This window comes from Quercus suber, unplaced genomic scaffold (genome assembly GCF_002906115.3).
Source record: "Quercus suber isolate HL8 unplaced genomic scaffold, Cork oak 2.0 scaffold_654, whole genome shotgun sequence".
Taxonomy (NCBI): Eukaryota; Viridiplantae; Streptophyta; class Magnoliopsida; order Fagales; family Fagaceae; genus Quercus; species Quercus suber.
Genome location: NW_027070095.1, coordinates 287,648 through 313,306, shown reverse-complemented (window position 1 = coordinate 313,306; position 25,659 = coordinate 287,648). Strand labels below are relative to the sequence as shown.

General features: G+C 36.3%; 1 protein-coding gene across 1 annotated transcript; it reads left to right on the top strand.

Annotated features, from left to right (window-relative positions):
* LOC112010343 (DExH-box ATP-dependent RNA helicase DExH3) lies at positions 1–22,885 on the top strand. The gene is made up of 16 exons (XM_065765797.1): positions 1–389; positions 1,137–1,291; positions 1,385–1,472; positions 1,572–1,808; positions 2,195–2,290; positions 6,345–6,533; positions 6,663–6,822; positions 6,916–7,046; positions 7,408–7,578; positions 8,854–9,126; positions 15,347–15,541; positions 20,095–20,298; positions 20,554–20,623; positions 20,745–20,893; positions 22,284–22,592; positions 22,689–22,885. The coding sequence occupies exons 1-16, from the start codon at positions 132–134 to the stop codon at positions 22,797–22,799; spliced, it is 2,796 nt and encodes a 931-aa protein (XP_065621869.1). The 5' UTR covers positions 1–131; the 3' UTR covers positions 22,800–22,885.
* The last annotated feature ends 2,774 nt before the right edge of the window (positions 22,886–25,659 follow it).

The following is a 25,659-nucleotide window of genomic DNA, read 5'->3' as shown; positions in this document are numbered from 1 at the left end:
CAAAGCTATGCTGTAACAAAGTAAGAAACCATGTCAGAGACTCACTAGTCTCTACTCTCTACTACTGTGTTTCTTATTGCACCGTTCGGCAAAAACCGCCATGCCTGAAAGGCCGAAGCTCCTCCGTTAGAATGCAAAATCCAAAAGCAGTAGTGGGTCTCCTTTTTGGATTCGCGAAGTCAATCTCAATCTCCAACAACGCTCACAATCAAAGCCCCCACCGCCCCTTGCTTAATCTCCTTCTACTCCTCCCTTTCCCTCCTTCTTCTTCTCCTCATTCTTCTTCCGTATCCAATGCCAGATACTTCTTCTCCAACCGAGGTTTCTGCGGCTACGCCGCTGAACAGTTCTCTGACGACGAGTACGACTGCGATTTCGACAACAATAAGGTGTGTTTTGTTTTGTTACAAGATTGTTTCATTTCTTCGAATTTGAGTTTGAGGTTGTTCTCAGTTATTTTGATAAGCTAGTGTAGGAAAAAGAAATAAAAATAAAAAAGAACAATTGGGTTTGGAATTCTTAGCTCAACTCTTTACTTAATGCTGCAAAATGGTTCAGTTCAAGCCACCAAACATTTGATAGATATGATAAGATTTGAACTTGTGGCATCATTAGGCCAAGATACCAATTGGTTTTTGTGGAAGGTGAGATTCAAACCCAGGTTGTTTTTTCGATGACAAGAGATTTTACTAATTGAGTTAATTGGAATTTATAACGTTGCAATTGTTATATAGTCTTTTTGAGACATTGAAATATGTAAAGTTTTCATATTTATTTCCTTTTTATGGAAATGGGCATTAGATTGCAAATAAGCATAGGTCCATAACAGTAAAAAAAATATATATATATATATATATATATATTTTATAAATAATTTTTTATAAATAATTGATTGGCAAAATTAGGAACTCATCGATTTTGTAAGGGAAGGAACTGAGAGAATAGATAGTAGATGAGTCTGCACATTGTCAACCTGTGGAGTTTGAAGAGTAGGCTGTATAAGATATAAGATTTTTGCTTCAGAAGTTCATAATCAAATTGGTTATGAACCCATTCACTGGGCAGTAGCTTTTTACCACATTTAAATCAAATGTGGGGAACTTGGCAGTTTTAACAGAATGTATTTATAACTGCAGGCATCATCTTCGGTGGTCAACATAGATGAGTGGAAATGGAAGCTCAGCATGCTGTTGCGTAGTGAAAAGGACCAAGAGATTGTATCCAGAGATAAGAGAGATAGGAGAGACTATGAACAAATCTCTAATCTAGCCAAAAGGATGGGACTTTACAGGTAGAGAAGCATTATAGGCATTTGATTTATCTGTTTGTAACATTGATTGGTAGGACATGGTTCACCTTACAACACTGTTAATTGTACTTGTAGTGAACTGTATGGAAAAGTGGTTGTTGCAAGCAAGGTTCCGCTTCCTAATTACAGGCCAGATTTGGATGATAAGCGTCCACAAAGAGAGGTAATATACTCCAGTGGCTCTTGAAGAGCATTTATGTATGTTACCACTATGAGTGATGTCAGTCGAGACCTTGAAACTTTTGATGCCCAATTTGTGCAGGTGGTAATCCCGCTAAGCTTGCAAAGGAGGGTTGAGGGTTTACTTCAGGAGCACCTTGATCGAGTCATGTTAAATTCTGGAAAGGAAAATGATGGTTCAGATGATGCTAAACCCATTGATCAGGTCAAAGATGTGAATCTGGATGAGAACACTGATTCTTTTGTAGATGGGTCCGTTATGGAAAAGGTTCTTCAGAGAAGGAGTTTGCGAATGCGAAATATGCAAAGAACTTGGCGGGTATATTTGCTAATCTTTGTTGTTTGCTATCAAAATTTTTTGATTTGGTGTCATCTCTATTACTATGTAAGAGAACTCTTGGGTAGTTTTCAATTATTAATTTTATCACCAAATATTACTTATATAAAAAAAAAAACCAAATATTCCTAAAAATCCCTTCTTCTACAACTAACCTTTTTGTGAAATAAATTTTTAGGGCCATTATAATTATCTATACTTTAAAAAAAAAAAAAAAAACCTATAACTATCTTTCCCACTTTCTCCCCCACTTCCTCTCTTCCTCTTAGCTCTTTCTATCCTATAACTCTCTCTCCTCTCAAGAAGTAATGGTGTTATTTTGTTTTTCAATTTGTCCTCTTAGCTCTTTGTCACCTTTTGATCTACAGGAATCACCTGAAGGTAAGAAGATGCTGGACTTCCGAAGATCTCTACCGGCATTCAAGGAGAGAGAAAGGCTGCTCCAAGCAATAGCACAAAATCAGGTCTGACTATTGATCTTCTATCCTCACCTTCAGCTATTTGTCTTCTCTTTTGTAAGAAATCCTGCTTGGTCCTTTCTCCTCGTCTTCTTGGTCATGTTAAACAGGGTGGAGTGATACGAGATGTTGGTTGTTCATCAAAACCTAAAGCAAACACTTCTTCTTAGTTGCTTAAGCAAACAGTTTTTGGAGAACTTTTAGGTTTTAAGCCAAAGGCTAAAAGATAACTGTCTTATAAAACTGTCATAACTTCTCTTATAAGATGATTGAACCCTAAAACCCTAGTCACATTAAAATTAAATCATAACCAATAATTATACCTAATCCTTTTTTTTTTTTTTTTTTTATCCTATAACTCTCTCTCCTCTCAAGAAGTAATGGTGTTATTTTGTTTTTCAATTTGTCCTCTTAGCTCTTTGTCACCTTTTGATCTACAGGAATCACCTGAAGGTAAGAAGATGCTGGACTTCCGAAGATCTCTACCGGCATTCAAGGAGAGAGAAAGGCTGCTCCAAGCAATAGCACAAAATCAGGTCTGACTATTGATCTTCTATCCTCACCTTCAGCTATTTGTCTTCTCTTTTGTAAGAAATCCTGCTTGGTCCTTTCTCCTCGTCTTCTTGGTCATGTTAAACAGGGTGGAGTGATACGAGATGTTGGTTGTTCATCAAAACCTAAAGCAAACACTTCTTCTTAGTTGCTTAAGCAAACAGTTTTTGGAGAACTTTTAGGTTTTAAGCCAAAGGCTAAAAGATAACTGTCTTATAAAACTGTCATAACTTCTCTTATAAGATGATTGAACCCTAAAACCCTAGTCACATTAAAATTAAATCATAACCAATAATTATACCTAATCCTTTTTTTTTTTTTTTTTGATAAGTAAAAAGATGTATATTCAAAGAGCTACCTCATGAAAAACATAAGGTAGAGCAAGAAGTACAGAGAAGGAAACAAACAAAAAGAAAAGACAACAAAACAAACATAAACCAACAAAGAACTAAGTACAGAGCAGAGAATTAAGGAACAAAGGGAGAGAGTCACTAGAGGTGATTCCCCAAGCCCTAGACCAATCAAAGAGGGAACCACTAAAGAAAGCGAGCAACTGGTCATCGGATTTGTCTGTATCCTCAAAGGTTCGCCAGTTTCGCTCCTTCCAGATACACCACATTAGGCACAAAGGAGCTAAATTCCAAATGCTAGAAGAGTGCTTTCCAAACCAATTCCACCAACCAAAAAGTGTATCTGCAACCGATCTTGGCAGAACCCAAGAGATCCCAAAAGACAGTCTGCATTTTTCGGATAGCCAGGATCTAGTCTGAGTTGACTACTACGACTACATGCGTCTAGCACAAATGTTACTTCTAAATACCTACAACAGTGTCATGGATAGAGCATCATTATGGTACTGTATTATGCTTGTGGATAAACCTCTAGTTTTAATTAAATTTTCCCTGGTCAATCAGATCTTTAAAAAATGATTTCTAACCCTTCTTCCTATGGTGTCCAACAGAAACAAATAATTTATTCCTTTGCCGAAAAATCAACAATTTGTTTCTCTTCAGTAGATTTTGAGGTGGTCTGTAGTGTTTATCATTGAGTTTTTGACAGCTTTCTTCTAAACTTTGGACTACCATCATCTTTGCATCCTTACAATTTTTTCAAAGCTATACCCTTGCTGTAACTTCTCCCATATTTGATCATATATCACTCTTAATTATAATGCGAACCAAGCCTATCATACAATGCGATATTTGTTGAAAGAACATCTAATCTTCCTGAATTTTTATCATGCCGGCTATAATCAAACATCAACATGTGTATGCAAACCTTCCATGTCTAATAGAATACTTTTGAGACTTGCATCACATGCTTGGTCTGTATCATTCTCTTCATAGTTTTAATATGTATGGATCAATTTTCCATTGTCAGATCGGACATTATAGGTTGATACAAATTCCTGCAATTTTTAATCCTTTATTTCCTCTTGCTGTATATAAATTTTCTTCCTTTATTTAATTGCTTTCAACCTCTAGATGACCCTTTGATATGTCAATGGAATCACCCTTTTGGAATCTCCATATGAGCTTCAAATTTGTTAAGGCACTTAGATGTTTATTCCAATATCAACTATGGTCGGAGTTTGATATCTTACTATTTTACAGATTTTGCAACTTTTTTTTTTTTGTTGTGAATGGATGGATCATCTTTGGCTTTGATGGGAATTAATGTGGAATAATAAGTGATGAGATTAAGGATTTAATTAGATTGTCCATCGAAGTCTAGGTTTCTTTGAGGGAAATAAAGGAGATACCTCTTCTTAAGAGCATAATTAAGCAAACACTAATTTCTTAAGAGAACTTTTAAAGCCAAAGGTTAAATTTTTGTTTATAATTAAAAGCCAAGCTGTCTTACAAAACTGTCATAACCTCTATTCAATAGAGGATGGAACCCTGAAAATGTAGTAACATTAAACCATAACCTGAATTACATCAACTTAAAATGAAAATAAATAAAAAACCAAAATAGTCTTAAAAAACCTAACTATTCCAGGACAATTGATAATTCTAAGGCTGTGTTTGGCTTGATTTAAAATGTTTTTTGAGTGTAAAATTTTTTCAAGTGAAAATATTTTTTGGAAAGGAAAATATTTTCAGTTGTTTGGTTGTGTTCTGGAAAATACGCCGGAAAATGGTTTCCAATGTTTGGTTTGCACATAAAATTATTACCAAAAAATATGTATGTATGCTGGAAAATATGCACGGCTGGAGCTTCTCTCTCCCTCTCTCTCTCTCTCTCTTGGTTCGGGTAGAGGCTGAAAAATAGAAGTGTAATTCGGTTGAAGGTAAAATAGAATTGTAAAAGATTTTACACTGTAGGGACCCCAATTTTAAGGTCAAACTGAAATTGACGTATTTTTTCTGGTCCACCTAATCACCCAGTCAGGTGTAAAATATTTTCTATGAATGTTTTTCACCTGAAACAAACACAGCCTATATAACTGCTAACATTTCTATGAACAGTATTGTCGCTACAATACTGTGAACAATATTGTTATAGTACACCAATAAGCTCTAGCTTAAATGACACATCCTTTCCTTTTAAGAGCAAGGTGGAGGGTGAGGTTGTGTGTTTGAAACCTGCTGAGTGCATTTGTAAATACTAATAAAAAAGCACTTTTACAGTATATGTGAACAATAATTTTATATTATGTAATTTTTTTTTTTTTAGGTTTTCTCTTCCATCATGTATTTAGATGTGGATATCAATGGACTGAATTTGGTATTTTCGGTGTTCATGTTTTACATTGATTATATCATAGCTTTCTTGATTTAGTTGGATGTGCTATTGGGCTAGATTGAAATGGCTTGGCTAACATTTATTCTAGACAATATTTTTCTTGACTGGTAAGGTACAGAATCCAGTGGATTTTGATCCACACCTCCCCTTGACCCATTCCTATTGGAGGAAATACCATTTATTTTGGAAAATTATATGATCTACTTTCATTTTTGCTTTTTACAATGCGTGGGCTCTAAGTTCCCTGGTTCCTTGCAACAACTTTTCAATTTTGTGTCACAGAAGCACACTTATGGTGTTTAAATAAAAACGTGGCTTACAGGTTGGGATCTTATTTTTGTTCTTAATCAGGTGTTTTTGAAGCTTGAGGATTTATTTGAGGACTTTAGCCTACTTTTAATGTTTTATTTTATATAATTATATTTTTAATTTGCATGTTTTGATTTGCCATGTGCTTTTTTTTTTTTTTTTGTATACAATTCTAAATATTGGGCCATAGTCTGGAAGCCATTTAGTGTGCAATGCAGTTAAATATGCTAGATTAGGAGGTTTGATCAGCATTTTAGAGTTTTTCAACTTACATGTGTACTTTGAATTTTTTGAGGGAATTAGATTTTCAAATTGCTTCAAAAGCAATTTCTTCTTTGCTATCTTAGTTACACTTGATATTCGTATATTAAGTTTATTACAGAGATTTCTGTGGAAATTATATATGTTCATATTTCCTTCTGATATTCTAAACAAGTTGTTGAACTGATAGGTGATAGTAATATCTGGAGAGACTGGATGCGGTAAGACCACTCAGCTTCCCCAATATATATTAGAGTCAGAAATAGAATCTGGTCGTGGAGCATTCTGTAGCATAATCTGTACCCAGCCTCGAAGAATATCTGCCATGGCTGTTGCAGAAAGAGTGTCTGCAGAGAGAGGAGAGCCTCTTGGGGATACAGTGAGCCTTGCCTCCTTGAAAACACACATATACACATGGACACAAGCATTATATTTTTTTTCAATAGACATTTAAGATTGAAAACTTTTTATTCTTGCTGCTATACCACAACAGAGAATTTTTTGGTAGGTTGGCTATAAAGTTCGATTAGAGGGAATGAAAGGAAAAAACACCCATCTACTTTTTTGTACCAGTGGTATTTTACTTCGGCGGCTGCTGAGTGATCGCAATCTGAATGGTATAACCCATGTTTTTGTTGATGAAATTCATGAGCGAGGCATGAATGAAGGTGCATTTCCTATTACGTCTGCTTCAATATCTGACTTGCTAAAGAAACAACTGATTATAACTATAAATTTTTCTTTTGGTTTCATTTTTACAGACTTCCTATTAATTGTCTTGAAGGATCTTCTTCCACGCCGTCGAGATTTGAGATTGGTTTTAATGAGTGCCACTCTAAATGCTGAGCTTTTCTCCAGCTACTTTGGCGGAGCTCCAACATTTCACATTCCTGTAAGCTAAAAAAATTGAGTTCATTTATGAGTACATCGATTTGTGAACAAATTATCCTAGTCTGCAGCAAGCTGTATCAATCATTTTGAACGTTTATGAGCAGTCCTATTGCCTTCTATTTTTCTTCTTTGGTTACTTCACTTTTAGTAGTCGCACATAATATAAACCCTAATCATGCCATGTTGCTATTGATTTTAGTCACAATTCAGCTGCCAGCGTCCTGTATATATATTTTGGTATTCTTTTATTTAGTGACTTGAGAGTTACATTTAGGTTTTATATTGTGCTCTGCATGTAAAATAAAGACTAATTCAAGTAAGTTTTTCTCCATATGATTTAACTGCATTTGGATATTATTCAGGGCTTTACATATCCAGTGAGAGCACACTTTTTAGAAGATGTGCTGGAAATGACAGGATATAAGTTGACCTCTTTCAACCAAATTGATGATTATGGCCAAGACAAAATGTGGAAAACACAGAAGCAGCTAGCGCCACGGAAAAGGAAAAGCCAGATTACTGCTCTTGTTGAGGTATGTGCATTTGCCAACAACTTGGATTTCATATGGGGTATTTCAGAAACATTTGAAATGTAATTAAAAAATCTTAAATCCAAAATTTTGGTAAAAAATTTGCATTGGCTTTGCAGAAAGATCGTGGGATATTTGTGATCAATTTGATACTTGATTTTTTTTCCCTCTTTTATAACGAATAAGATTTTATTAGAATGCAGGAGATACCTCACCACATGTACACAAGATGTATTCAAAAAATAGTCCTAAAAAATTACATTGTCAAATAATTACATTAAAAAAGAGAGGAAATCAATAAGATCTATCACAGAATGCATGTCATTTGTGCCAAAGGTGTGGAACCACACAAATAACGATCTCAAATATGCCTTTTTATTTAACAGTAAATAATTCATTTTTTTAAAAAAGGCAAAGGAGTGCTACCCAGGTTCACGGGGGTGGATTCAAGGAGAAATTGAAAATTCTAAATTTTAGCCAAAAAAAGAAGAAGAGAAGAAAATATTTTTTTTGATAGATAAGAATAGTTTTATTGAATAGAGACCAATTCATGCACAAATGGCATGAAGGAGCCTAAAAAATTACAAAGAAAAGAATTTTTTTCATATATAATGACTCTTTGAATGATTCAACAGAATCACTATTTGTAAGACCGGAAGCATAAGACCACTCATATAAGGAATTGTTGAAGATTGCAAACAATTGAGTCCTCGTGCATTCCACATTTTCAAAAGTAAATTGATTCCTTCCCTCCACATAGTCCACAATAAAAGTAAAAACACAAGATTGTATATATCTGAAGAATAATTAGCTCACCCATTCCGCCACCGACATAATAGATCAAAGACCATAGCTGGTAATACCAACTGAATCCCAAAGGACCTATATACATAACTCCACAGCTCAAATTCCACACTACTATGTATCAAAAGATGGCCCACTGTCTCCTCACTACGTTTAATGTATCAAAAGATGGTCATTGTCTCCTAACTACATTTGCACAGACGACACCAACTCTGCAACTCACATGTCGACCTCCACGTGGGTTTAGTTAAATGTTCTCTGAAACTTCTAGAAATTAATTGAGTAATAGCTTTTTGTAAATTAATCTTTTTGGTTGTTCTGTATAATGGTTGAATTTAATTCAAGGAAACTAAAATTACTGCAATGTATTTGTTTCCATTGAAAAAAAAAATTTGCAAGACTATGGCAGAAGCTGATTGAAGATTCTTCTGATAATTGTTGTATGCTCTTAGTTATCTTGTCATTCTTGCACAGGATGCTCTTAACAAATCAAGCTTTGAGAAGTATAGCTCCAGGACACGTGATTCTCTAGCATGTTGGATGCCTGAATGCATTGGATTTAATCTTATTGAGGCTGTTTTGTGTCATATCTGTCGAAAGGAAAGACCAGGTGCGGTCTTAGTATTCATGACTGGTTGGGAGGATATTAGCTGTTTGAGAGATCAACTTAAAGCTCATCCCCTACTAGGAGATCCTAACCGGGTGCTGCTTCTAACATGCCATGGATCGATGGCAACATCTGAACAGGTTGGTTATCACTTTCTCCTGGTTTCCATAAGGACTTGAAATTTGATTAAATCATGAAGTTTTAGGAAATTTTATTTCTGCTTGAAGGTTAGCTTTGCTGTCCATGCCTTTAGTCAATTGATTTTATTATTCAAAATATCATGGTAATAGTTAGGGGAGTCAATTTGTCAAATTTGGTGAGCTCTCAGTAGAGTCTGACTTTGAATGAATTGGATTATTTGAACCAATACCTGGATTTGATAGATAATCTTATGGATGTTAGTATATTGCATTTGAATCCAAAATCTAGATGCATTGGCTAATATTCTTCAATGTAGAGTGGGCAACTTACCTATGAAATATTTGGGGATGCCGTTAGGGACTTCTTTTAAGACAGCTTTGATTTGGAATCCTATCTTGGAGAAAATGGAGAAGAAGCTATGTGGGTGGAAGCGTCTCTATTTATGTAAAGGTGGTAGGCTCATGTTACTAAAGAGTACTCTCTCAAGCCTTCCAACATACTTTTTCTCTTTTTACTATTCCTAAAGTTGTGGCTGCTAGATTGGAAAGTATTCAAAGGAACTTTATTTGGGGGTCTTTTGAGGGGAGTTTCAAATATCCTTTGGTGGCTTGGGAAAATGTGTGTTTACCCGTCGAGATGGGTGGTTTGGGGATAAGCAGTGTGGTGTCATTTAATCAAGCTTTATTAGGGAGATGGTTGTGGAGATATGGTCATGAAGTTACCCATCTTTGGCGGTGAGTTACCTCCACAAAATATGGTGAGGGTCAAGGGGGTGGTGTACTAAAGTTTGCAGGAGGACTTGTGGGTGTGGCCTATGGAGAAGTATTAATGAAGGGTGGGAGAGCTTTTCTAAGCATTTGTCTTTTGTAGTGGGTGAAGGCACTCGTATCCACTTTTGGCATGATAGGTGGATTGGTGATAATACTCTAAAAGATCTCTATCTTGAGCTCTATGTGTGTTCAGCGGTCAATGATGCTTGTATCTCTGAGGTTTTGTGGATTTCAGAAGGGGGTACTGTTAGAGTATGGGATTTAAGGTTTTATAGAGCTTTTGACGATTGGGAGTATCTTATTCTCTACGCCAGCTTATCCAAACTTGTATTCCTTGGGGTGATAGGTGTGATACTCTTTGTTGGTAGCTAAAAGGTGATGGTAAGTTTGACACCCGGTCTTACTACCATGCAATTCGGGGTGCTTCGAATTCTTTGTTTTGTTAGAAGGGTATTTGGAAACCAAAGATTCCTAGGCGAGTGGTGTTCTTTTTGTGGATAGTTGCACATGGTCAGATTTTCACTTTGGATAATCTAATGCTTAGGGGTTGCCCGTTGGCTAGTTGGTGTTGTATGTGTTGTTGTGATGGGGAGTTGGTAGACCACCTTCTTCTTCATTGTCCCGTTACTCGTTCCCTATGGACTTTTATGCTTCAGGCTTTTGGTATTCATTGGGCTATGCCAGGATCAGTGGCGGGTTTGTTATCTTGTTAGCATCAGTGGCTTGGGAAACATAATTTGGACATTTGGAATTTGGTTCCAGGGTGCTTAATGTGGATTTTGTGGTTGGAACGAAACCGTTGTTCCTTTGAGGATAATGAGAAGACGTTGGATGAGTTAAAGGTTTTATGCCAGCGTAGTCTTTTGGAGTGGTCTCATTGTTGGGGTTTTACTAATTGTTCTTCTCTCTCTGACTTTATGTCTTCCCTTAGCTTAGTTTTCTGATTACTCTTTTTGTTGTGTTGTTTGTTCTATTATTTCTTATTGTTCATCATCATGAACAACTTGTACTTTTCCTTATTTACTCATTAATAATAGTTTTCTGATTACCTAAAAAAAAAAAAAAGTTTCTTGTTTATTTATTTATTTATTATTGGTAATACATGTGCACCTAGTGGGTCTTGAATCCACAACCTCACCCTCCATCTTGCTCATTTTTTTTTTTATATGATTAAGAATACAAGCTTAGAAAAGGTACAAAGAGTTCTGTCAAACAAGTTGAAAACTAAATAGTAGGTAACATAAAAATAAAATAATGATAATGCATACCACGTGGAGAAAAGAAGCCAAGACCTAACAAATTTTGGAAATCTTATTTCCCATTAAAATTCCTTATCTCTTGCATGACTATATTTTTCAATCTGAATTTCCTCCATAAGATCCTCCTTATTGTACGATCATTCACTATATGAAAGATACACTCTTAACACTAAGTCCTTAAAAAGTGCAAGTTTGTTATATGTGAATAGATAAGTTCTCTCTCTCTCTCTCTCTCTCTCTCTCTCTCTCTCTCTCTCTTTTTCAATTTTTTTTACCCCGTTAATTTGGTAAGTTGTAATTTCTTAATGTAATGTGGTCATCTCTTCCTATCTCTTCCTCACCAACTTCTCACTTGCCTCCACCACCACAATCACCACCACCACCTCTAACCTCTATACCATTCCACCCATTTTTCTCACAACAGTTTCCCTACCAATATCTTTTCAATCCCTTTTTTCCAAGGACTATCCCCTACATCCCACATCACTTTTTGAACTACCTAGCCAACCCACTCGAACCAAAAATTAAACCATCCCAAACAAATACAAACCAACCAAACCAACACACACACTTCCAACCCAATTAGCCACCATCCAATATCAATAAACCACCCCCTTGAAACACAGACCAAATCTTTCAAGTAAAACAGGTCCAATCTACATGTTCCAGTTAATCCCCTGGCCAACCATGCTCCCAAGGAGCCTTCCAAACCAAGAAAGGAAGGGATTAGGGAGCGAGATAGGGAGAGTAGGCGCAGAAATTTTTTTCAAGTAGAATCAAAATTCTACGAATTGCTTTTATTAGTGGGTGGGAGTAACCGTCGTTTGCAAATTTTTGAAAGGTTAAGAAAGAGTATGAATAACATAATTTTTGGCAAGGCAGGAATACACTGGTTTTGTGCTTCTGTGGAAGAAGTTGTTGCCCTACCGTCAGAACAGAACGTGGTTAAAACTTTTTGAGAGGCAGGGTGGGTGATGATATTTCAGAAGAATAAGAATGAGAGGGGTCAATATACATCGGTATTGGAATATGGGGCAAAAAATGGCAAGGGGTCGGTTGTCATTCCGGAGGGTAAGAACCGATGGGAATGGAAGGGAATATACCAGAAAATACAGAGTATTTTAGCCCTGGATAGCAAAGGGAAGACGGCTACCATGGTGGTTGACATTGGTTGGAAAGCACTAGCGGTGATGGAGAATAAAAAATCGCGTGAACATGTGTAGGTTGGACCTTTTTTACTTGAGGTTTGAGATGTGTTTAAAGGGGGTGGTTTATCGATATTGGATGGTGGCTGATTAGGTTTGATGTGTGTATTTTGGTTTGGTTTGTCTGTGTTTGTTTGGGATGGTTTAGTATTTGGTTTGAGTGGTTGGCTAGGTAGTTCAAAAAGTGGTGTGGGATGTGACTGGGGGATAGTCCATGGAAAAAAGGGATTGAAAAGATATTAGTAGGGAAACTGTTGTGAGGAAAATGGGTGGAATGGTATAGAGGTTAGAGGTGGTGGTGGTGGTGGTGGTGGAGATAGGTGAGAAGTTGGTGAGGAAGAGACATGGAGAGATGACCGCATTACATTAAGAAATTAATTTACTTGTCTCTCTCGAGCTACTCTAATCATACATTTGAAATATGTTGATTTTTCCTTTGGAAAATATGTACCCACAACTTTGCAATATTTCTAGCAACAAGTCGGGGTAATTTCCATTGGAATATTAGGTTTATTACTGGTTCAAGATTGGGAATCAGAATCATACTTCTCCTTTATGGAACTTATATATGCTTGCTTTGTGAGAAGGAATGGGGTGGATGAATTGTGTTGGAAATGTTCTCTTCGGGGTGTTTTCAATGTTCGCTCTTATTATAAGGCCTTACAACCTCCAATAATCTGTCCTTCTCCATGGAAACCTTTGTGGAAACCAAAAGTACCTACAAAAGTTAGCTTCTTTATTTGGATAGTGGCGTTAGGGAAAATATTAACTGTTGATAATTTAAGAAGGCGAAAATTGGTGGTGGTGGATTGGTGTTGTATGTGTAAGAGGAGTGGGGAGACTGTTGATCACTTACTTCTACATTGCCTAGTTGCACAAGAATTATGGAATATGGTGAGTTCCCTTTTTGGAGTTTATCGGGTCATGCCTTGTGGGGTTGTGGATCTTTTAGCAAGTTGGTTAGGAAGGAATTGTAGATTCAATACTAAGTTGCTTTGGAGTATGATCCCTCATTGTCTAATGTGGCTCATATGGAGGGAGGGGAATACACGTACTTTTGAAGGGGATGAAAGGTCAATTCATGAGTTGAAGCTTTTCTTCCTTCAAACTTTGTTAGAACAGGAAAATGCTTCAGCTGTCGTTACTTTCATGTCTTTACCTAACATGCTTCATTTTTGTTTAGATTTTTTCTTTGTTGTCTCTTTGCACTCTGCCTGTGTGCCCTTTTTCTTTTTTTCTTTTCGATCTTTTTCATATTTAATGAAGTTTATTACTTATCAAAAAAGAAAAAAAAAAAGTTCTCTTTTTTTTTTAATAAGCCAGAAAAAAAGTAAATTCAAGCAATGTAGAAAACATGCCAATGAACTATAGCTCAATTGGCATTTCCTTCTTTCATAACAATTGGTTGGAGGGTGAGACTGTGGGTTCAAGATCCTCTGGGTGCGTGTGTAACTTAGCAATGAAAAAAATTAAATGTTATTATTTGCATTCCCAACACTAAGTCCTTAAAAAGTGCAGGCTCATTATATCTGAATAGATAAATTCTCTTTTTTAATAAGCTAGGATAAAAAGTGAATTCAATTAATAGATAAAATATGATTTGAATATAAATAAATAATTGGATTTGGATGCTAACAGAATTGGATCAGAACAAAATTCAGTTTGGTCCATTTATATCGGTTTTGAAATTTTTTGTTGGATCCTAACTGTTGAACGTATTAACCAGTTTCGGATCTGATTTATTGGATCAAATTTGAGCTCTAACCTGACCTGTTGATGGTCCTACTATTGTGGATAGGTGAAATACAAGGAAAAATAGGATACAAATTGAGAATGTTAAGATTGACAAGTGGAAATAGAAAGAAAGATAGGATATGAAATGAAGGAGGGGAGGATGAAGTTTGTAGGTGTGGGAATAAGCCCATGAGGCTCAAAGATCAGAAATTTGTTTTCTCATCAGTCTATAGGTATAATCCCAAGCCAACCTCAAAAAGCGTATTTTGATCTTTAAGGTAGTGATGAGTGTATATAAACTCACACCAATTTACTCCTTAGTGATGTGGGACTAAGGCCATGAGGCTCAAAGGTTTTTGTTTTTGTTTTATTTTGGCTTAGTAAGAAGGGAAGAATGAAGTTTGTAGGTGTAATCCCTGCCATGGTTGTGGGTGAAATATTAAACAGTAACTGGATACAGTGACATTTGTAATTGGTACATCTTTTTATATAATCCTGATTTGTATAGAAATGCATTTGATTAAAATGCATGGATTAGAAACTATTACTACTACTAGTTTTGGTCATGGTTAGGGATATCTCAAAAATAGGCTCCTTTTTTGCAGAAGTGGTGAAATGCTAAATAGTATCTGGATACAGTGAGGTCTGTGATTGGGGCTTCTCCTTTTCTTGTGATACTAATTTGTGTAGAAATGTATTTGATTACAATGCTTAGGTTTGCAATTATGTCTTGTTGGAAGAAATTGGGGTTGGCTGGTCTACTTTTGAAGTTATTCTCAGGATTGTGAAATTGATTTATGCAGAGAATCTGTTAGATATCACTTGTTCAAGGAGACTTGTTGTTAGTGAATTGTGTGCAAAATATTCCTCAGATGTTTGATATGGGTTATCAACTCTTTCTTCAAATGTGTGTACTTGGTATTCTGGTTGAGGTATTGAGTCTATTGATGATATTTTGGAAGTGGAGCATCATAATTGTTGCATGCTTTGTGAGGATGTATTCATCCATTAATACTTCTTACAGTTAAAGTTGTAATTTACAAAGGATTTATACATTGAAAGAATAGCATTCAAAGCTTGTGACAATGCCTCTAATTCTTGCTGCTTGTGAGGGTTCATTTTGCTTTCATATCATCGTGTAGTTTAAAACATATCATTTATAATGTGCTTTTGTAACATGATTTGCATTTCATCTGGGGTTGCTGATTTCATATCATATTATCCATTGTTTTCTGTTGTCATTTCCTGCAGAAACTTATATTTGAGAAACCACCACCAAATGTACGTAAAATAGTTCTTGCTACAAATATGGCAGAGGCAAGTATAACAATCAATGATGTAGTTTTTGTGGTAGATTGTGGAAAAGCAAAAGAGACTACCTATGATGCTTTGAATAATACACCTTGTCTGCTACCTTCTTGGATATCACAAGCATCTGCTCGTCAAGTAAGTCTATCGTATCCTAGGCAGGCTTATATACTTTGGCTTTCCCTTGCACTTGTAAAGATAAAATGCATGCTATGAAGCTCAACTTGCTTTCATCCATTTATTCTTTCTTTCTTTTGATAATCTAGGTGATGTGTGATGCTCATAGAGCTATTTATTTTAATATACTAGTATTTAATTTTGCAAGGTAATTGTATTTTTGGTCAATTGTATATTATTTTTAGGTCCTAGTATTAAGTAGGTTTATTATCAGTATTTTTGTTAAAATCAGGGTTATTTTTTGTAATTCATTGAGTAATATTTCCTTCATCAGTTTGAATTAAGGTTTTGTAGTCTATACGAGCACAATAATGTACTCCTATCAAAGGAATATTATTTTGATAAATAAAATTTATGTTGAAATTGTCTTTATGGTCTAGTGTCGATTCTAACCTTAGGTGGTGTGTTTTTTTTTGCTTGGTGATAACTTCAAGCAAGCATAGGTGCTGACTCTTAGGTTCTATCTTTATTTTCCTATTACAAAATTCTGGCTTGTCCTACATCAAATTTGGTACCCCAGTAAAAATTGGGTCTATTTGAAGCTATTGAAGCATTGCTGGTCAAGCCAAAACCAGAAAAGATTAAAAGTAAAAAAAAAAAAATCCCTTTGCCACATTGTATTTTCTACCCACAAAAACAAGAGAGAGAGAGAGAGAGAGAGAGAGAGAGAGAGAGAGAAGAGCCTGCCACTGTCATTCACACCACACTGCTGCCAGCAACCCATCAACAACCTGCACAGCCTGATCCACCAAAAGGTCAGGTTGCTTACCTCTGATGACCTTCATTGAAAATTTTCAAGCTCCTCAAAGCCACCGCCACACACTGCTATTGTACAAGCGTCCATACTGAGGCCAATTGACACAAAAAAAGTCCTTCAGTTACCATTGTCCCTTCTCGATGCTGTGCCACAGACTTGCCCCATGTTGTGCCACTGCAATCCCACTGGCAGCCTTTGATCTTGCATGACACCGCCAAGCCATGGAGGAAATCTTAGAAGGAAATTGATAGCACACCCCATTTGAGTGCCTCCTGCCTCTTTAGCATTTGACGAGTTCTTACCCGATCCACTTAAAAACAAACAGACCCCCTCTTGACCCGTTTGACGACCTTTACCTGAACTGACTTGAAACTCCTGATATCTGGTCTGTTATAAAATAGTGGCATGAAAATAAGCAGTTACTACTTACTGGTTTGAAGGTTAATGCGGGAAAAAGTGAAATTGTTCCTATTGGGGAGGTAAGTAACTTGGATGATTTAGCAAGTATTCTTCAGTGCAAGGTGGGTAGTTTGCCAATGAAATATTAGAAATGCCTTTTGGTGCCCTGTTTAAGGCTACCTCTATTTGGAATCCCATTTTGGAGAAGATAGAAAGAAATTTTTTGGGTTGGAAGTGACTCTACTTATCAAAGGGAGGTAGACTCACTTTGTTAAAGAGTACTTTGTCAAGCCTTCCAACATGCTATTTATCTTTATTTACCATCCCTAAATATGTGGCTGATAGATTGGAAACAATTCAGAGGAATTTCTTGTGGGAGGCTTTAGAGGGGGGTTTATTTACCATCCCTTGATGGCATGGGACAAGGTTTGTTCACCCGTTGATGTGGGTGGCTTTGGGGTCAGGAGGGTTGTGTAGTTTAATCAAGCATTGTTAGGGAAATGGTTGTGGAGGTTTGGGCATGAAACATCTCATTTATGGCAGAAGATTATTGCTACCAAATATGCGGAGGACGGGGGGCTGGAGTACTAAAGTTAGTAGGGTGGCTCATGGGTGTGGTTTAAGAGCATGATGGGATAATTTTTTGCAACATTTGGCATTCGAAGTTGGAGAGGGTAATCATATTCTCTTCTGGCGTGGGCTGGAGACATTCCTCTTAAGCTTCTGTACCCCAATCTTTTTGCATATTCAAGTGATGAGGAAGCTTTTATCTTTGATGTTTTGGGTCACCTGGTGGATGGGGATTGTAGGGGTTGGAACTTGAGATTTCACTGGGATTTTCATGAATGGGAATTAGAGGTAGCCTTCTCTTTTCTTGATCATATTTATTCTTGGGTTCCAAGGGGTGAGGCGAGGGGTAGGATTCATTGGTGCCTAGAAGGAAGTGGCAAGTTTGATACTCAATCTTTTTATCAGGTGATTCGAGTTGCTACTAATTGCCTCTTTCCATGGTAGGATATTTGGACCAATAAAGTTCCTAAAAGGAATGTGTTCAGTGAATTGGTGTTGTATGTGTCAAGTAATGGGGAGTTAGTGGATCATCTCTTACTTCATAGTGATGTTGCCCATGCTTTGTGGGGGGATGTATTTCAGATATTTGGGATTCATTGGGTCATGCCTAGGTCTGTTGCGAATTTATGTTTTTTGTTGGAGGAATTGGTTTGGGAAGCATGGCTTAGTAGGTTGTTTTCTGTGGATTGTTTGGAAGTAGCGGAATTGTCACCTGGTTGAGGACACTAAAAACTCCTTGGATCAATTAAAATATGTGTTTCAGCACACGCTTTTTGATTGGTCAAGGTGTTGGGGATTTTCTAATTGTTCATCTGTCCGAGTTCCTTGTTTCTCTTAGACCTGCCATATGATATTTTTGTTTAGAATGAATATTTTTGTATTTTCTTTTGAGAACAAGGACAGATTTGATGACCAGCTGCTTGCTTCATTTAGTGGCTCTCTTTTTGTTTGGTCTAAGGTTGGGGACTCACATCTAGTGATTCTATCCCTGTGCTCCTTAGTTCTCTTCTTTGTATTTTTGTTTTTTCTCTTTTTTGTACTCCTTGTTTTGCTTTTTGCTTTTTCTGCATAGAAGTTTTTTGAATATACATCTTTCTTACTTATTCCCCCCCAAAAAAACATTGCACTACTTACCTATCAAAAATAAAATAAAATAGTGGTCCTTAAAGATTATTTTTTATTTTATTTTATTTTATTTTTTGAATAGCCCAAATCTGAGCCAATTGGGAAAAAATTGAAAGCCCAGATCCCACACATGTGCAATAAGGGTGTTCTGAAATTTCAGCAGTTCAAGGCCCAAACAATGATCAGTTCAAAGCATTTGAACTAGTTGGCAATCCAAGTTCTTGTTGAAGCTTTTATTTTAGAGAACCATGGTAATATTTGAGAAACCTTTTTTTTTTTTTAGGTTATTAAGAGTCAAACCCATTGATTTTCAACATTTGGTTATTTGAAATAGACCAATTGTTTGAACATTTGGTGTGTCAATTGAACACGACAAAGTTGGTCTCACCAAAACGTGAGTTGCTGGTAGAGCTTTGGAGTACTGAAACTATAATTGGTTCACTTTAAATTTTTTTGTTCTTTAAATCACTGGCCTGGACGCACTTTCTCTTGCGCAACAGTGCTCAAACCATAAGAAATGCTGGCAAGGATGGCCACAAGGCCTAGCATCACAGGCAGATTTGGAAGGGGATTTCGGACCAACAGATGAGGTGGGATTAACTCCAGAACCAGAGGGACGGGAGTAGTGAGAGAGCTGCTGGTCATACACTGCCAGAGAACCAGCCCCTCGACCACCAACAGCAGGAGGAGCTCTTGACTTCTCCATACTCACTCCCGAGGATTTTTTAAAACTTGGGAAAAAATGAGAGCCAACTCTAGGAAAAAATATGTACCACGATTTTATCTACAGAGTTATCTATCCCACTCTTATCTTGGCGCCTTTCAAAAAAATCAAAGAGACAGTATGAGGCAAAAGAACAGCTAACCAATTACACAATTTGAAGAAAAAAAGATAAATGGCAGTGCAGTTTCTAGTCCAAGCCCACTCCATTGTTGTCTACCACGGAGCCAACCTTAGAAAATCTAATGACAGCTGTTCAAGACTTGACTAGTCAGATTAAACAAATGAAGAACCAACTTCATTCAATGGGGGTACCAAGGATGACAGAACACAATGAGATTACTACTTCCCACATAGAAGACAGATATTGGGATCTTGGTGTTGACTCCTCGTGGTTTTCTTTGCTTGGTGCTGACCCCTGGGTTCTATCTTTATATTCTTGTTGCAAAGTTTGGTTGCCTTGCATGACTAGGCCTTACTCCACTTTGGTTTGCCATTGTACATGTAGTGATAAAATGGATGCCATGAATCTTGCTCTCATTTTTTTTGTTTATTCTTTCTTTCTTCTTTAATTCAAATTTCCTGGTCATAAAAAAAAAAAAAAAAAAAAAAAAAAAAAAGAACTTTTTCTGGATATGATTATTTTCCTGTTGGTGGATATGTGTATGGACATATTTGTTTATGAGTAAGAGGTTCTGTTGACTTTTATGGGATTGAATCTGGTCTTGCTTGGTGATTTGTATGACCTAGAACCATTTCATGCTGACCGATTGAAGAGTTGGCAGTATGTGGCTGATTGCATGTAGCACATCTTATGAAGTTATTTGACATCTTTTCTTGCCTTATCTGTTGCATATTCATTTTTATTTTTACTTGTTTACCGATGTACATGTAATTTGCAAATGGCTATCTTATATTTCGTTGGATTATATTTGGCTGCAGAGAAGGGGTAGGGCAGGACGTGTGCTACCTGGTGAATGTTTCCACCTTTACCCCAATTGTGTTTATGAAGCTTTCTCCGAATATCAGCTTCCTGAACTTTTGAGAACTCCTTTGAACTCTCTTTGCTTGCAAATTAAAAGTTTGCAAGTTGAAAGTATAGGAAATTTCTTGTCTTCAGCTCTTCAGCCACCAAAACCATTGGCTGTAAGTAATATTGCTCATTGAATATCCCATGCACTTTTACTGATATGTTGCTTTGTACTTAAAATTAATTGAAAATGATGCCCTTTTTTATTGTTCATGTCATTAATATTTGGATATTATTGTTTAGGAAATTTCTTAATCGTGATATTTCTTTTGAAACCCTTCAATGTTAAGTAGTGCAGTGATTTGATACATCAATTTTATCATTTACTTTTGAGTCAATGGCATAAATTGACAACTTCAATGGGATGACAGGTACAAAATGCCGTTGATTTTCTGAAAATGATTGGGGCACTAGATGAGAAGGAAAGTCTGACAAATCTTGGTTAGTCTCTCGACTCTTGTCAGTTTAGCTTTTTGTACTTAATTGTGTTCATCATTTGTATATTTTTTCATGGTTATTTCATTGTTCTCACTCATTTTTTCTTTTTGTAATATCCATTCAGGAAAGTTTTTGTCCATACTTCCGGTAGATCCCAAGCTTGGGAAAATGCTAATCATGGGTGCTGTCTTTCGGTGCTTTGATCCTGTTCTTACAGTAGTATCTGGGCTTAGTGTCAGGGATCCTTTCCTTTTGCCCCAAGACAAAAAGGACGTAAGTATCAAGTTCAACATATGAGCTGTTGATGCATCAGAGTCTTTTCAACCTCTTCTTCTTTATCTTGATGTGTACCTCTGTAATTATGAACATAGACCTGTACCCTGGGCATTGTTTCAAGCATAGTAGTATACATCTGTGCCATGTAAAACTAATCAGCAAAGACAATGTGAAGAAGTAAAAGAAAATAAAAGTGGTGTCAACTTTAAAATCAGTATTCCATGGTAGAGTGCATTGCACTCTTACTGCTTCTTGTTCTCTATGTTTAATGGGATAATGCCTCTTGAAACGTTATCTGATAGTTTTTCTTGTCATTTTTCCTTCTCAAACCAATTAATTACAACTGGTTTTTATTCCACCAATTCATTTTACTTAAACTAGGCTATACAAGAGTTCAAAACAATTTTATAGAAAATTAGAGGTCAAAGCAGGAGGAAGTTCTTAGGTCTGTGAGCTGAAAAGAAAACATTTACTTGCTAAAAGAATCTTGAAATGAATAATTATCTTGCCATTTAGCTGCCAATTCTTTTACAATATTCATATCAAACATCAAGTACATGTTCATTTCCTTCTGTTTTCTCCTTTTTCTAGTTATAGGATACCCTGGTTGCTTGAGATACCATGTTCCTAGGAGTCCATGACGATCACCATTGATGGGTCAAGTGGTTTAACAGTTAGCCAAAAAAAGAAAAGAAAGGTGGTTTAACCACTCTAGCTGGTCTAGTTGACCCAAGACTTCTGTAAATTCTGGAAAAATGTAATGCTCTACTAATTATCCTGCAATAATTATGAAGCTCATGATGCTTTAGTTGGTATGAACTAGAAGGTTAGCTGATAAGGAGAAGGATGTCTGTATAAACGTTTGATGTTGGTTCATTTACTTTTTCTATGCTTGTTGAAGTAAGAGTTTCTTATACTTCCAAGCAGTTAAATTAAAGTACAAGCTATAAACAAGGGCCCTCAGAAACCAGAGATCTGTTAAATAGGTACAGATGGGAGATGATAATATTGAATTGATTTGTAATTGTATTGTGAGCTTTCAAAGTGGAAAGTTCCAGGAGCTTAGCATAAACATTCAGGGCTCTTTATGAGTTACATTACTTTAGTAACTCCTGGCTTAAACTCTTGGTCAGTACATTTATAAGCTAACCTCCTTAAAGACAGGAATAAACTTTTACTTGTATCAACTGAGGCACTATACTGGTCACCTATTGCCCTGTTCATTTATTCTATATGATTACAGTGCTTGTTAACCTATACACACTTGAATATTTTTCCCAGTGTTCATGAATTGTTCCTTTGAGTTACCAATTACCAATTGTATTGTCACACATAGATTGTGGAGAAAACACATTAACTAATATTTGCTATTACCTCTCTGATTCAGTTGGCAGGGACAGCAAAGTCTAGATTTTCTGCAAAAGATTACAGTGATCATATGGCTCTTGTTCGTGCGTATGAAGGATGGAAAGATGCGGAAAGAGAAGGATCTGCATACGAGTATTGCTGGAGGAATTTCCTTTCTGCCCAAACACTTCAGGCTATCCACTCTCTTCGAAAGCAGTTTAGCTTCATTTTGAAAGATGCTGGCTTGGTAGATGCAGATGCAAGCATTAACAACAGACTAAGTCACAACCAGTCACTGGTTCGTGCAATTATATGTTCTGGCCTCTTTCCTGGCATAGCATCTGTCGTGGTAAGGTATCTGTACATGGAAGTGTACTGTCAGTTTTTTATTATAAAATCCTCAGTTTAGAAGTTGACTTATATTGCTTTCTTGCTACATGTGCAGCACAGAGAAACATCCATGTCTTTTAAAACAATGGATGATGGCCAGGTTTTACTCTATGCGGTAAGTGTAAAAGTGGCAACTCCTTACCAAAACAATTTTTTGGGGTACTAAATGGTAGTGACTTTAGGTGAATTTTTATTTTATCTGCTCAGTTGCTATAAATTCTGATTTAATGAAATCCAATTCGCATGATAGAATGTCAATAGACATCTAAATTTCATTTAACATTACATGATTTAGATCTTATTTAGAAGGGACCTTTTTCTTAAGGTCAGTTGAATGATAAACTGCAGAATGAAGCTGTTTCCATGGTTGTCTTTATCTTATGATACATGGTACATAACATACAGTACAATACAATATATCTGAGTTGCTGATATGTATCAGGTCTAGATATAAAATAAAAAAAATAAAAAAAAATGCGTCCTGGTTACATTTTCTGCATATTCTTTATTTTTGTGGGACATATTATTTGAGGCTTACAATAAAACTCTCCTTATTTGTTCATATAGTGGTACTAGTTTTGGGGTTGTACTTTTAGGTTGGGAATGAAGCATAAAAAAACAAATACCTTTTGCTTATTTTTGCCTCCTGTTCAAAAACGATAAACAGGAAAAATCTCTCTCTCTAGAGCTTTATAATTGTATATTTTCTGCAACTGTAGCCTGGTTTACTACAAATGTCAACGGCATCTGAATAATTTGTGGCTGAGAGGAAATTTTTTTTGATAAGTAAATAATTTTATTTGAACATAAGAAGGGAAGGAGACTTACAAGGGATGTGACTCTATCCCTTTCAAAGGAATACAATCACAAAGTAAAAAAAATCTATAAAGTCAACAAATGACATTTAGGGTATGCTACTCAAAGCAGTCATCCAATCCTACAGGGACCTCAAAAGACACTTTGATTACAAAATTTGTCTCTTACACCATCATAAGTCCTGTTTCCTTTGTGCCAATTGTGCATGCCAATCATGCCAAATAGTCCACATAACACATAAAGGAAAAACTAGCATACGACATGTTTAGACATGTTGGGTTCTTTTTCTAAAGTTACTTCAACGTGAAACTCAGTTTTAAAAAAGATGGAGATGCTTGGCTGGATGAAATAAAAAATTAAATTTATAAAAGGGATGCCGTATTACACTACTTAAAAGTGCACTCTTTAGTCTCCCAACACATTTTCTTTTTGGTTCACTATACCTACTCATGTGTCTAATAGAAAGTAGAAGATTCAAAGGAACATTTTGTGGAGAAGGGGAGGCGGAGATTTTAGGTTTAGGAGTGAGGAAATCAACCCCTTTCAACCAAACCTTACTGAGGAACTACGTATGGGAGTTTGGTGAGGATAGTGATTGCTTTTGGAGATCTGTTGTGTCTGCAAAGTATAGGACGACATGGGGCGAATGGACTTTCGAAATGGTTGAAGGTAATATCGGTGTAGTCTTTGGAAGGGAATTAAAGCTGGTCTGCAAAAGTTCTCTACTTTAATTATTATTATTATTGTTTTAAATTTAGAGGACCAAATTTTGGCATGATGTTTGGTGTGGTGAACATGCTCTAAAGGAGATCAGGATTTGTATTTGATTGCAGAGGGAAAAGATACTTCAGTATCTTCTTTGATCGGTTTTAGTGGGGAGGATGGGTCTCATTGTTGGAATCTGAGATTTATTTGTAATTGTTATGATTGGGAGTTGGAGGGGTTGGATTTTCTGATGGACTTGTTATACTAACCTTAACTTGTTTGGAGGTAATGATTGTGTGAGATGGCTTCTGAGAGGCCATGGTAAAATTTAGTCTTTGATCTTATTATGATTATTTAGGAGGCTCCAGCAGCACATGTTTTCCTTGGAAAAGTATACAGAGTAATAAGATGCCTAAGCAAGTGCCTTTCTTTATGTGAACAGCTACCTTGGGTAAAATCATGACTATAAGACAATCTTAAGAAGGTCAATCTTCAAAAGAGTAATACATTACCAGTAATTTGTGTTGTATGTACAAAAGAAGTGGTGAATCTGTAAACCATCTATCACACTATTGCACAATTGTTCATAATTTGGAGTCCTTTGTGTTTTTTTGTTTGTTTCTGTTTTCTTTTTTTGTTTGGATGGTGGCTTTTGTGGTGCATTAAGTGGGGATTTTTCTAACACTTTAGTTGATTTCATGGATCATTTGAATTGACTTGTGTAATTTTTTAGGAAGCTCTCATATTTGACTTTCCTTTTCTAAGTGCACATAAGTGCATCTGTTGACATATGCATTCGTATATTTGTACACACACACCCTTTGTTGGGGGGTGGGGGGGGGGGGGGGGGGGGGTAAAGTCCAATTGCTATAGATCATTAGCTAGATTGGGAAACAAATAATAAAGAGTAATATATATTTCATACGGTTGAGTACAACAATCGTACTTGCATACAGACTTTGCACTGAATTATGACTTATGGTCATGAATTAAATCACGAATTTTATGCAAAGAGCGCGTGCGTAGAGTTGTGTGCAACAAAGAACACGTGCATACAGTTGTGTGCAACAACCAAGTGTGCTCTAGTATTTAGCCAATAAGAAAATTACCCGCACCAGGAATCCTTCAATCCCACCCTTCATTAAAATTAATTTTAATGCAGCCTGGAGACCACAGAAAGCATGTGCTGCGGCAGTATGCAGAAATCCCAATGAAGATTTGCATTTTGTGCATAGAAATGACACAAGCAATAGATTCATTAGTGGCAGCATATGCTCAAGACTTGGGAGTGTCAAAGGCAATTAAACTAGACTATTCTAGTCTAATTATTTAAGAAGATGCTATAAACTTCATTCAGCCTATTGGCGATGCAGCAAAGTATTTGTTGTCTACCAATGTGAACTGACAGGCTCAACGAGTTTGTTTCTTATCTTTTGCCTCTAATACAAACTTACTTTTTACTTTTTACACCCCACCCCCAAAAAAAGAAAAAGAAAAAAATTGAG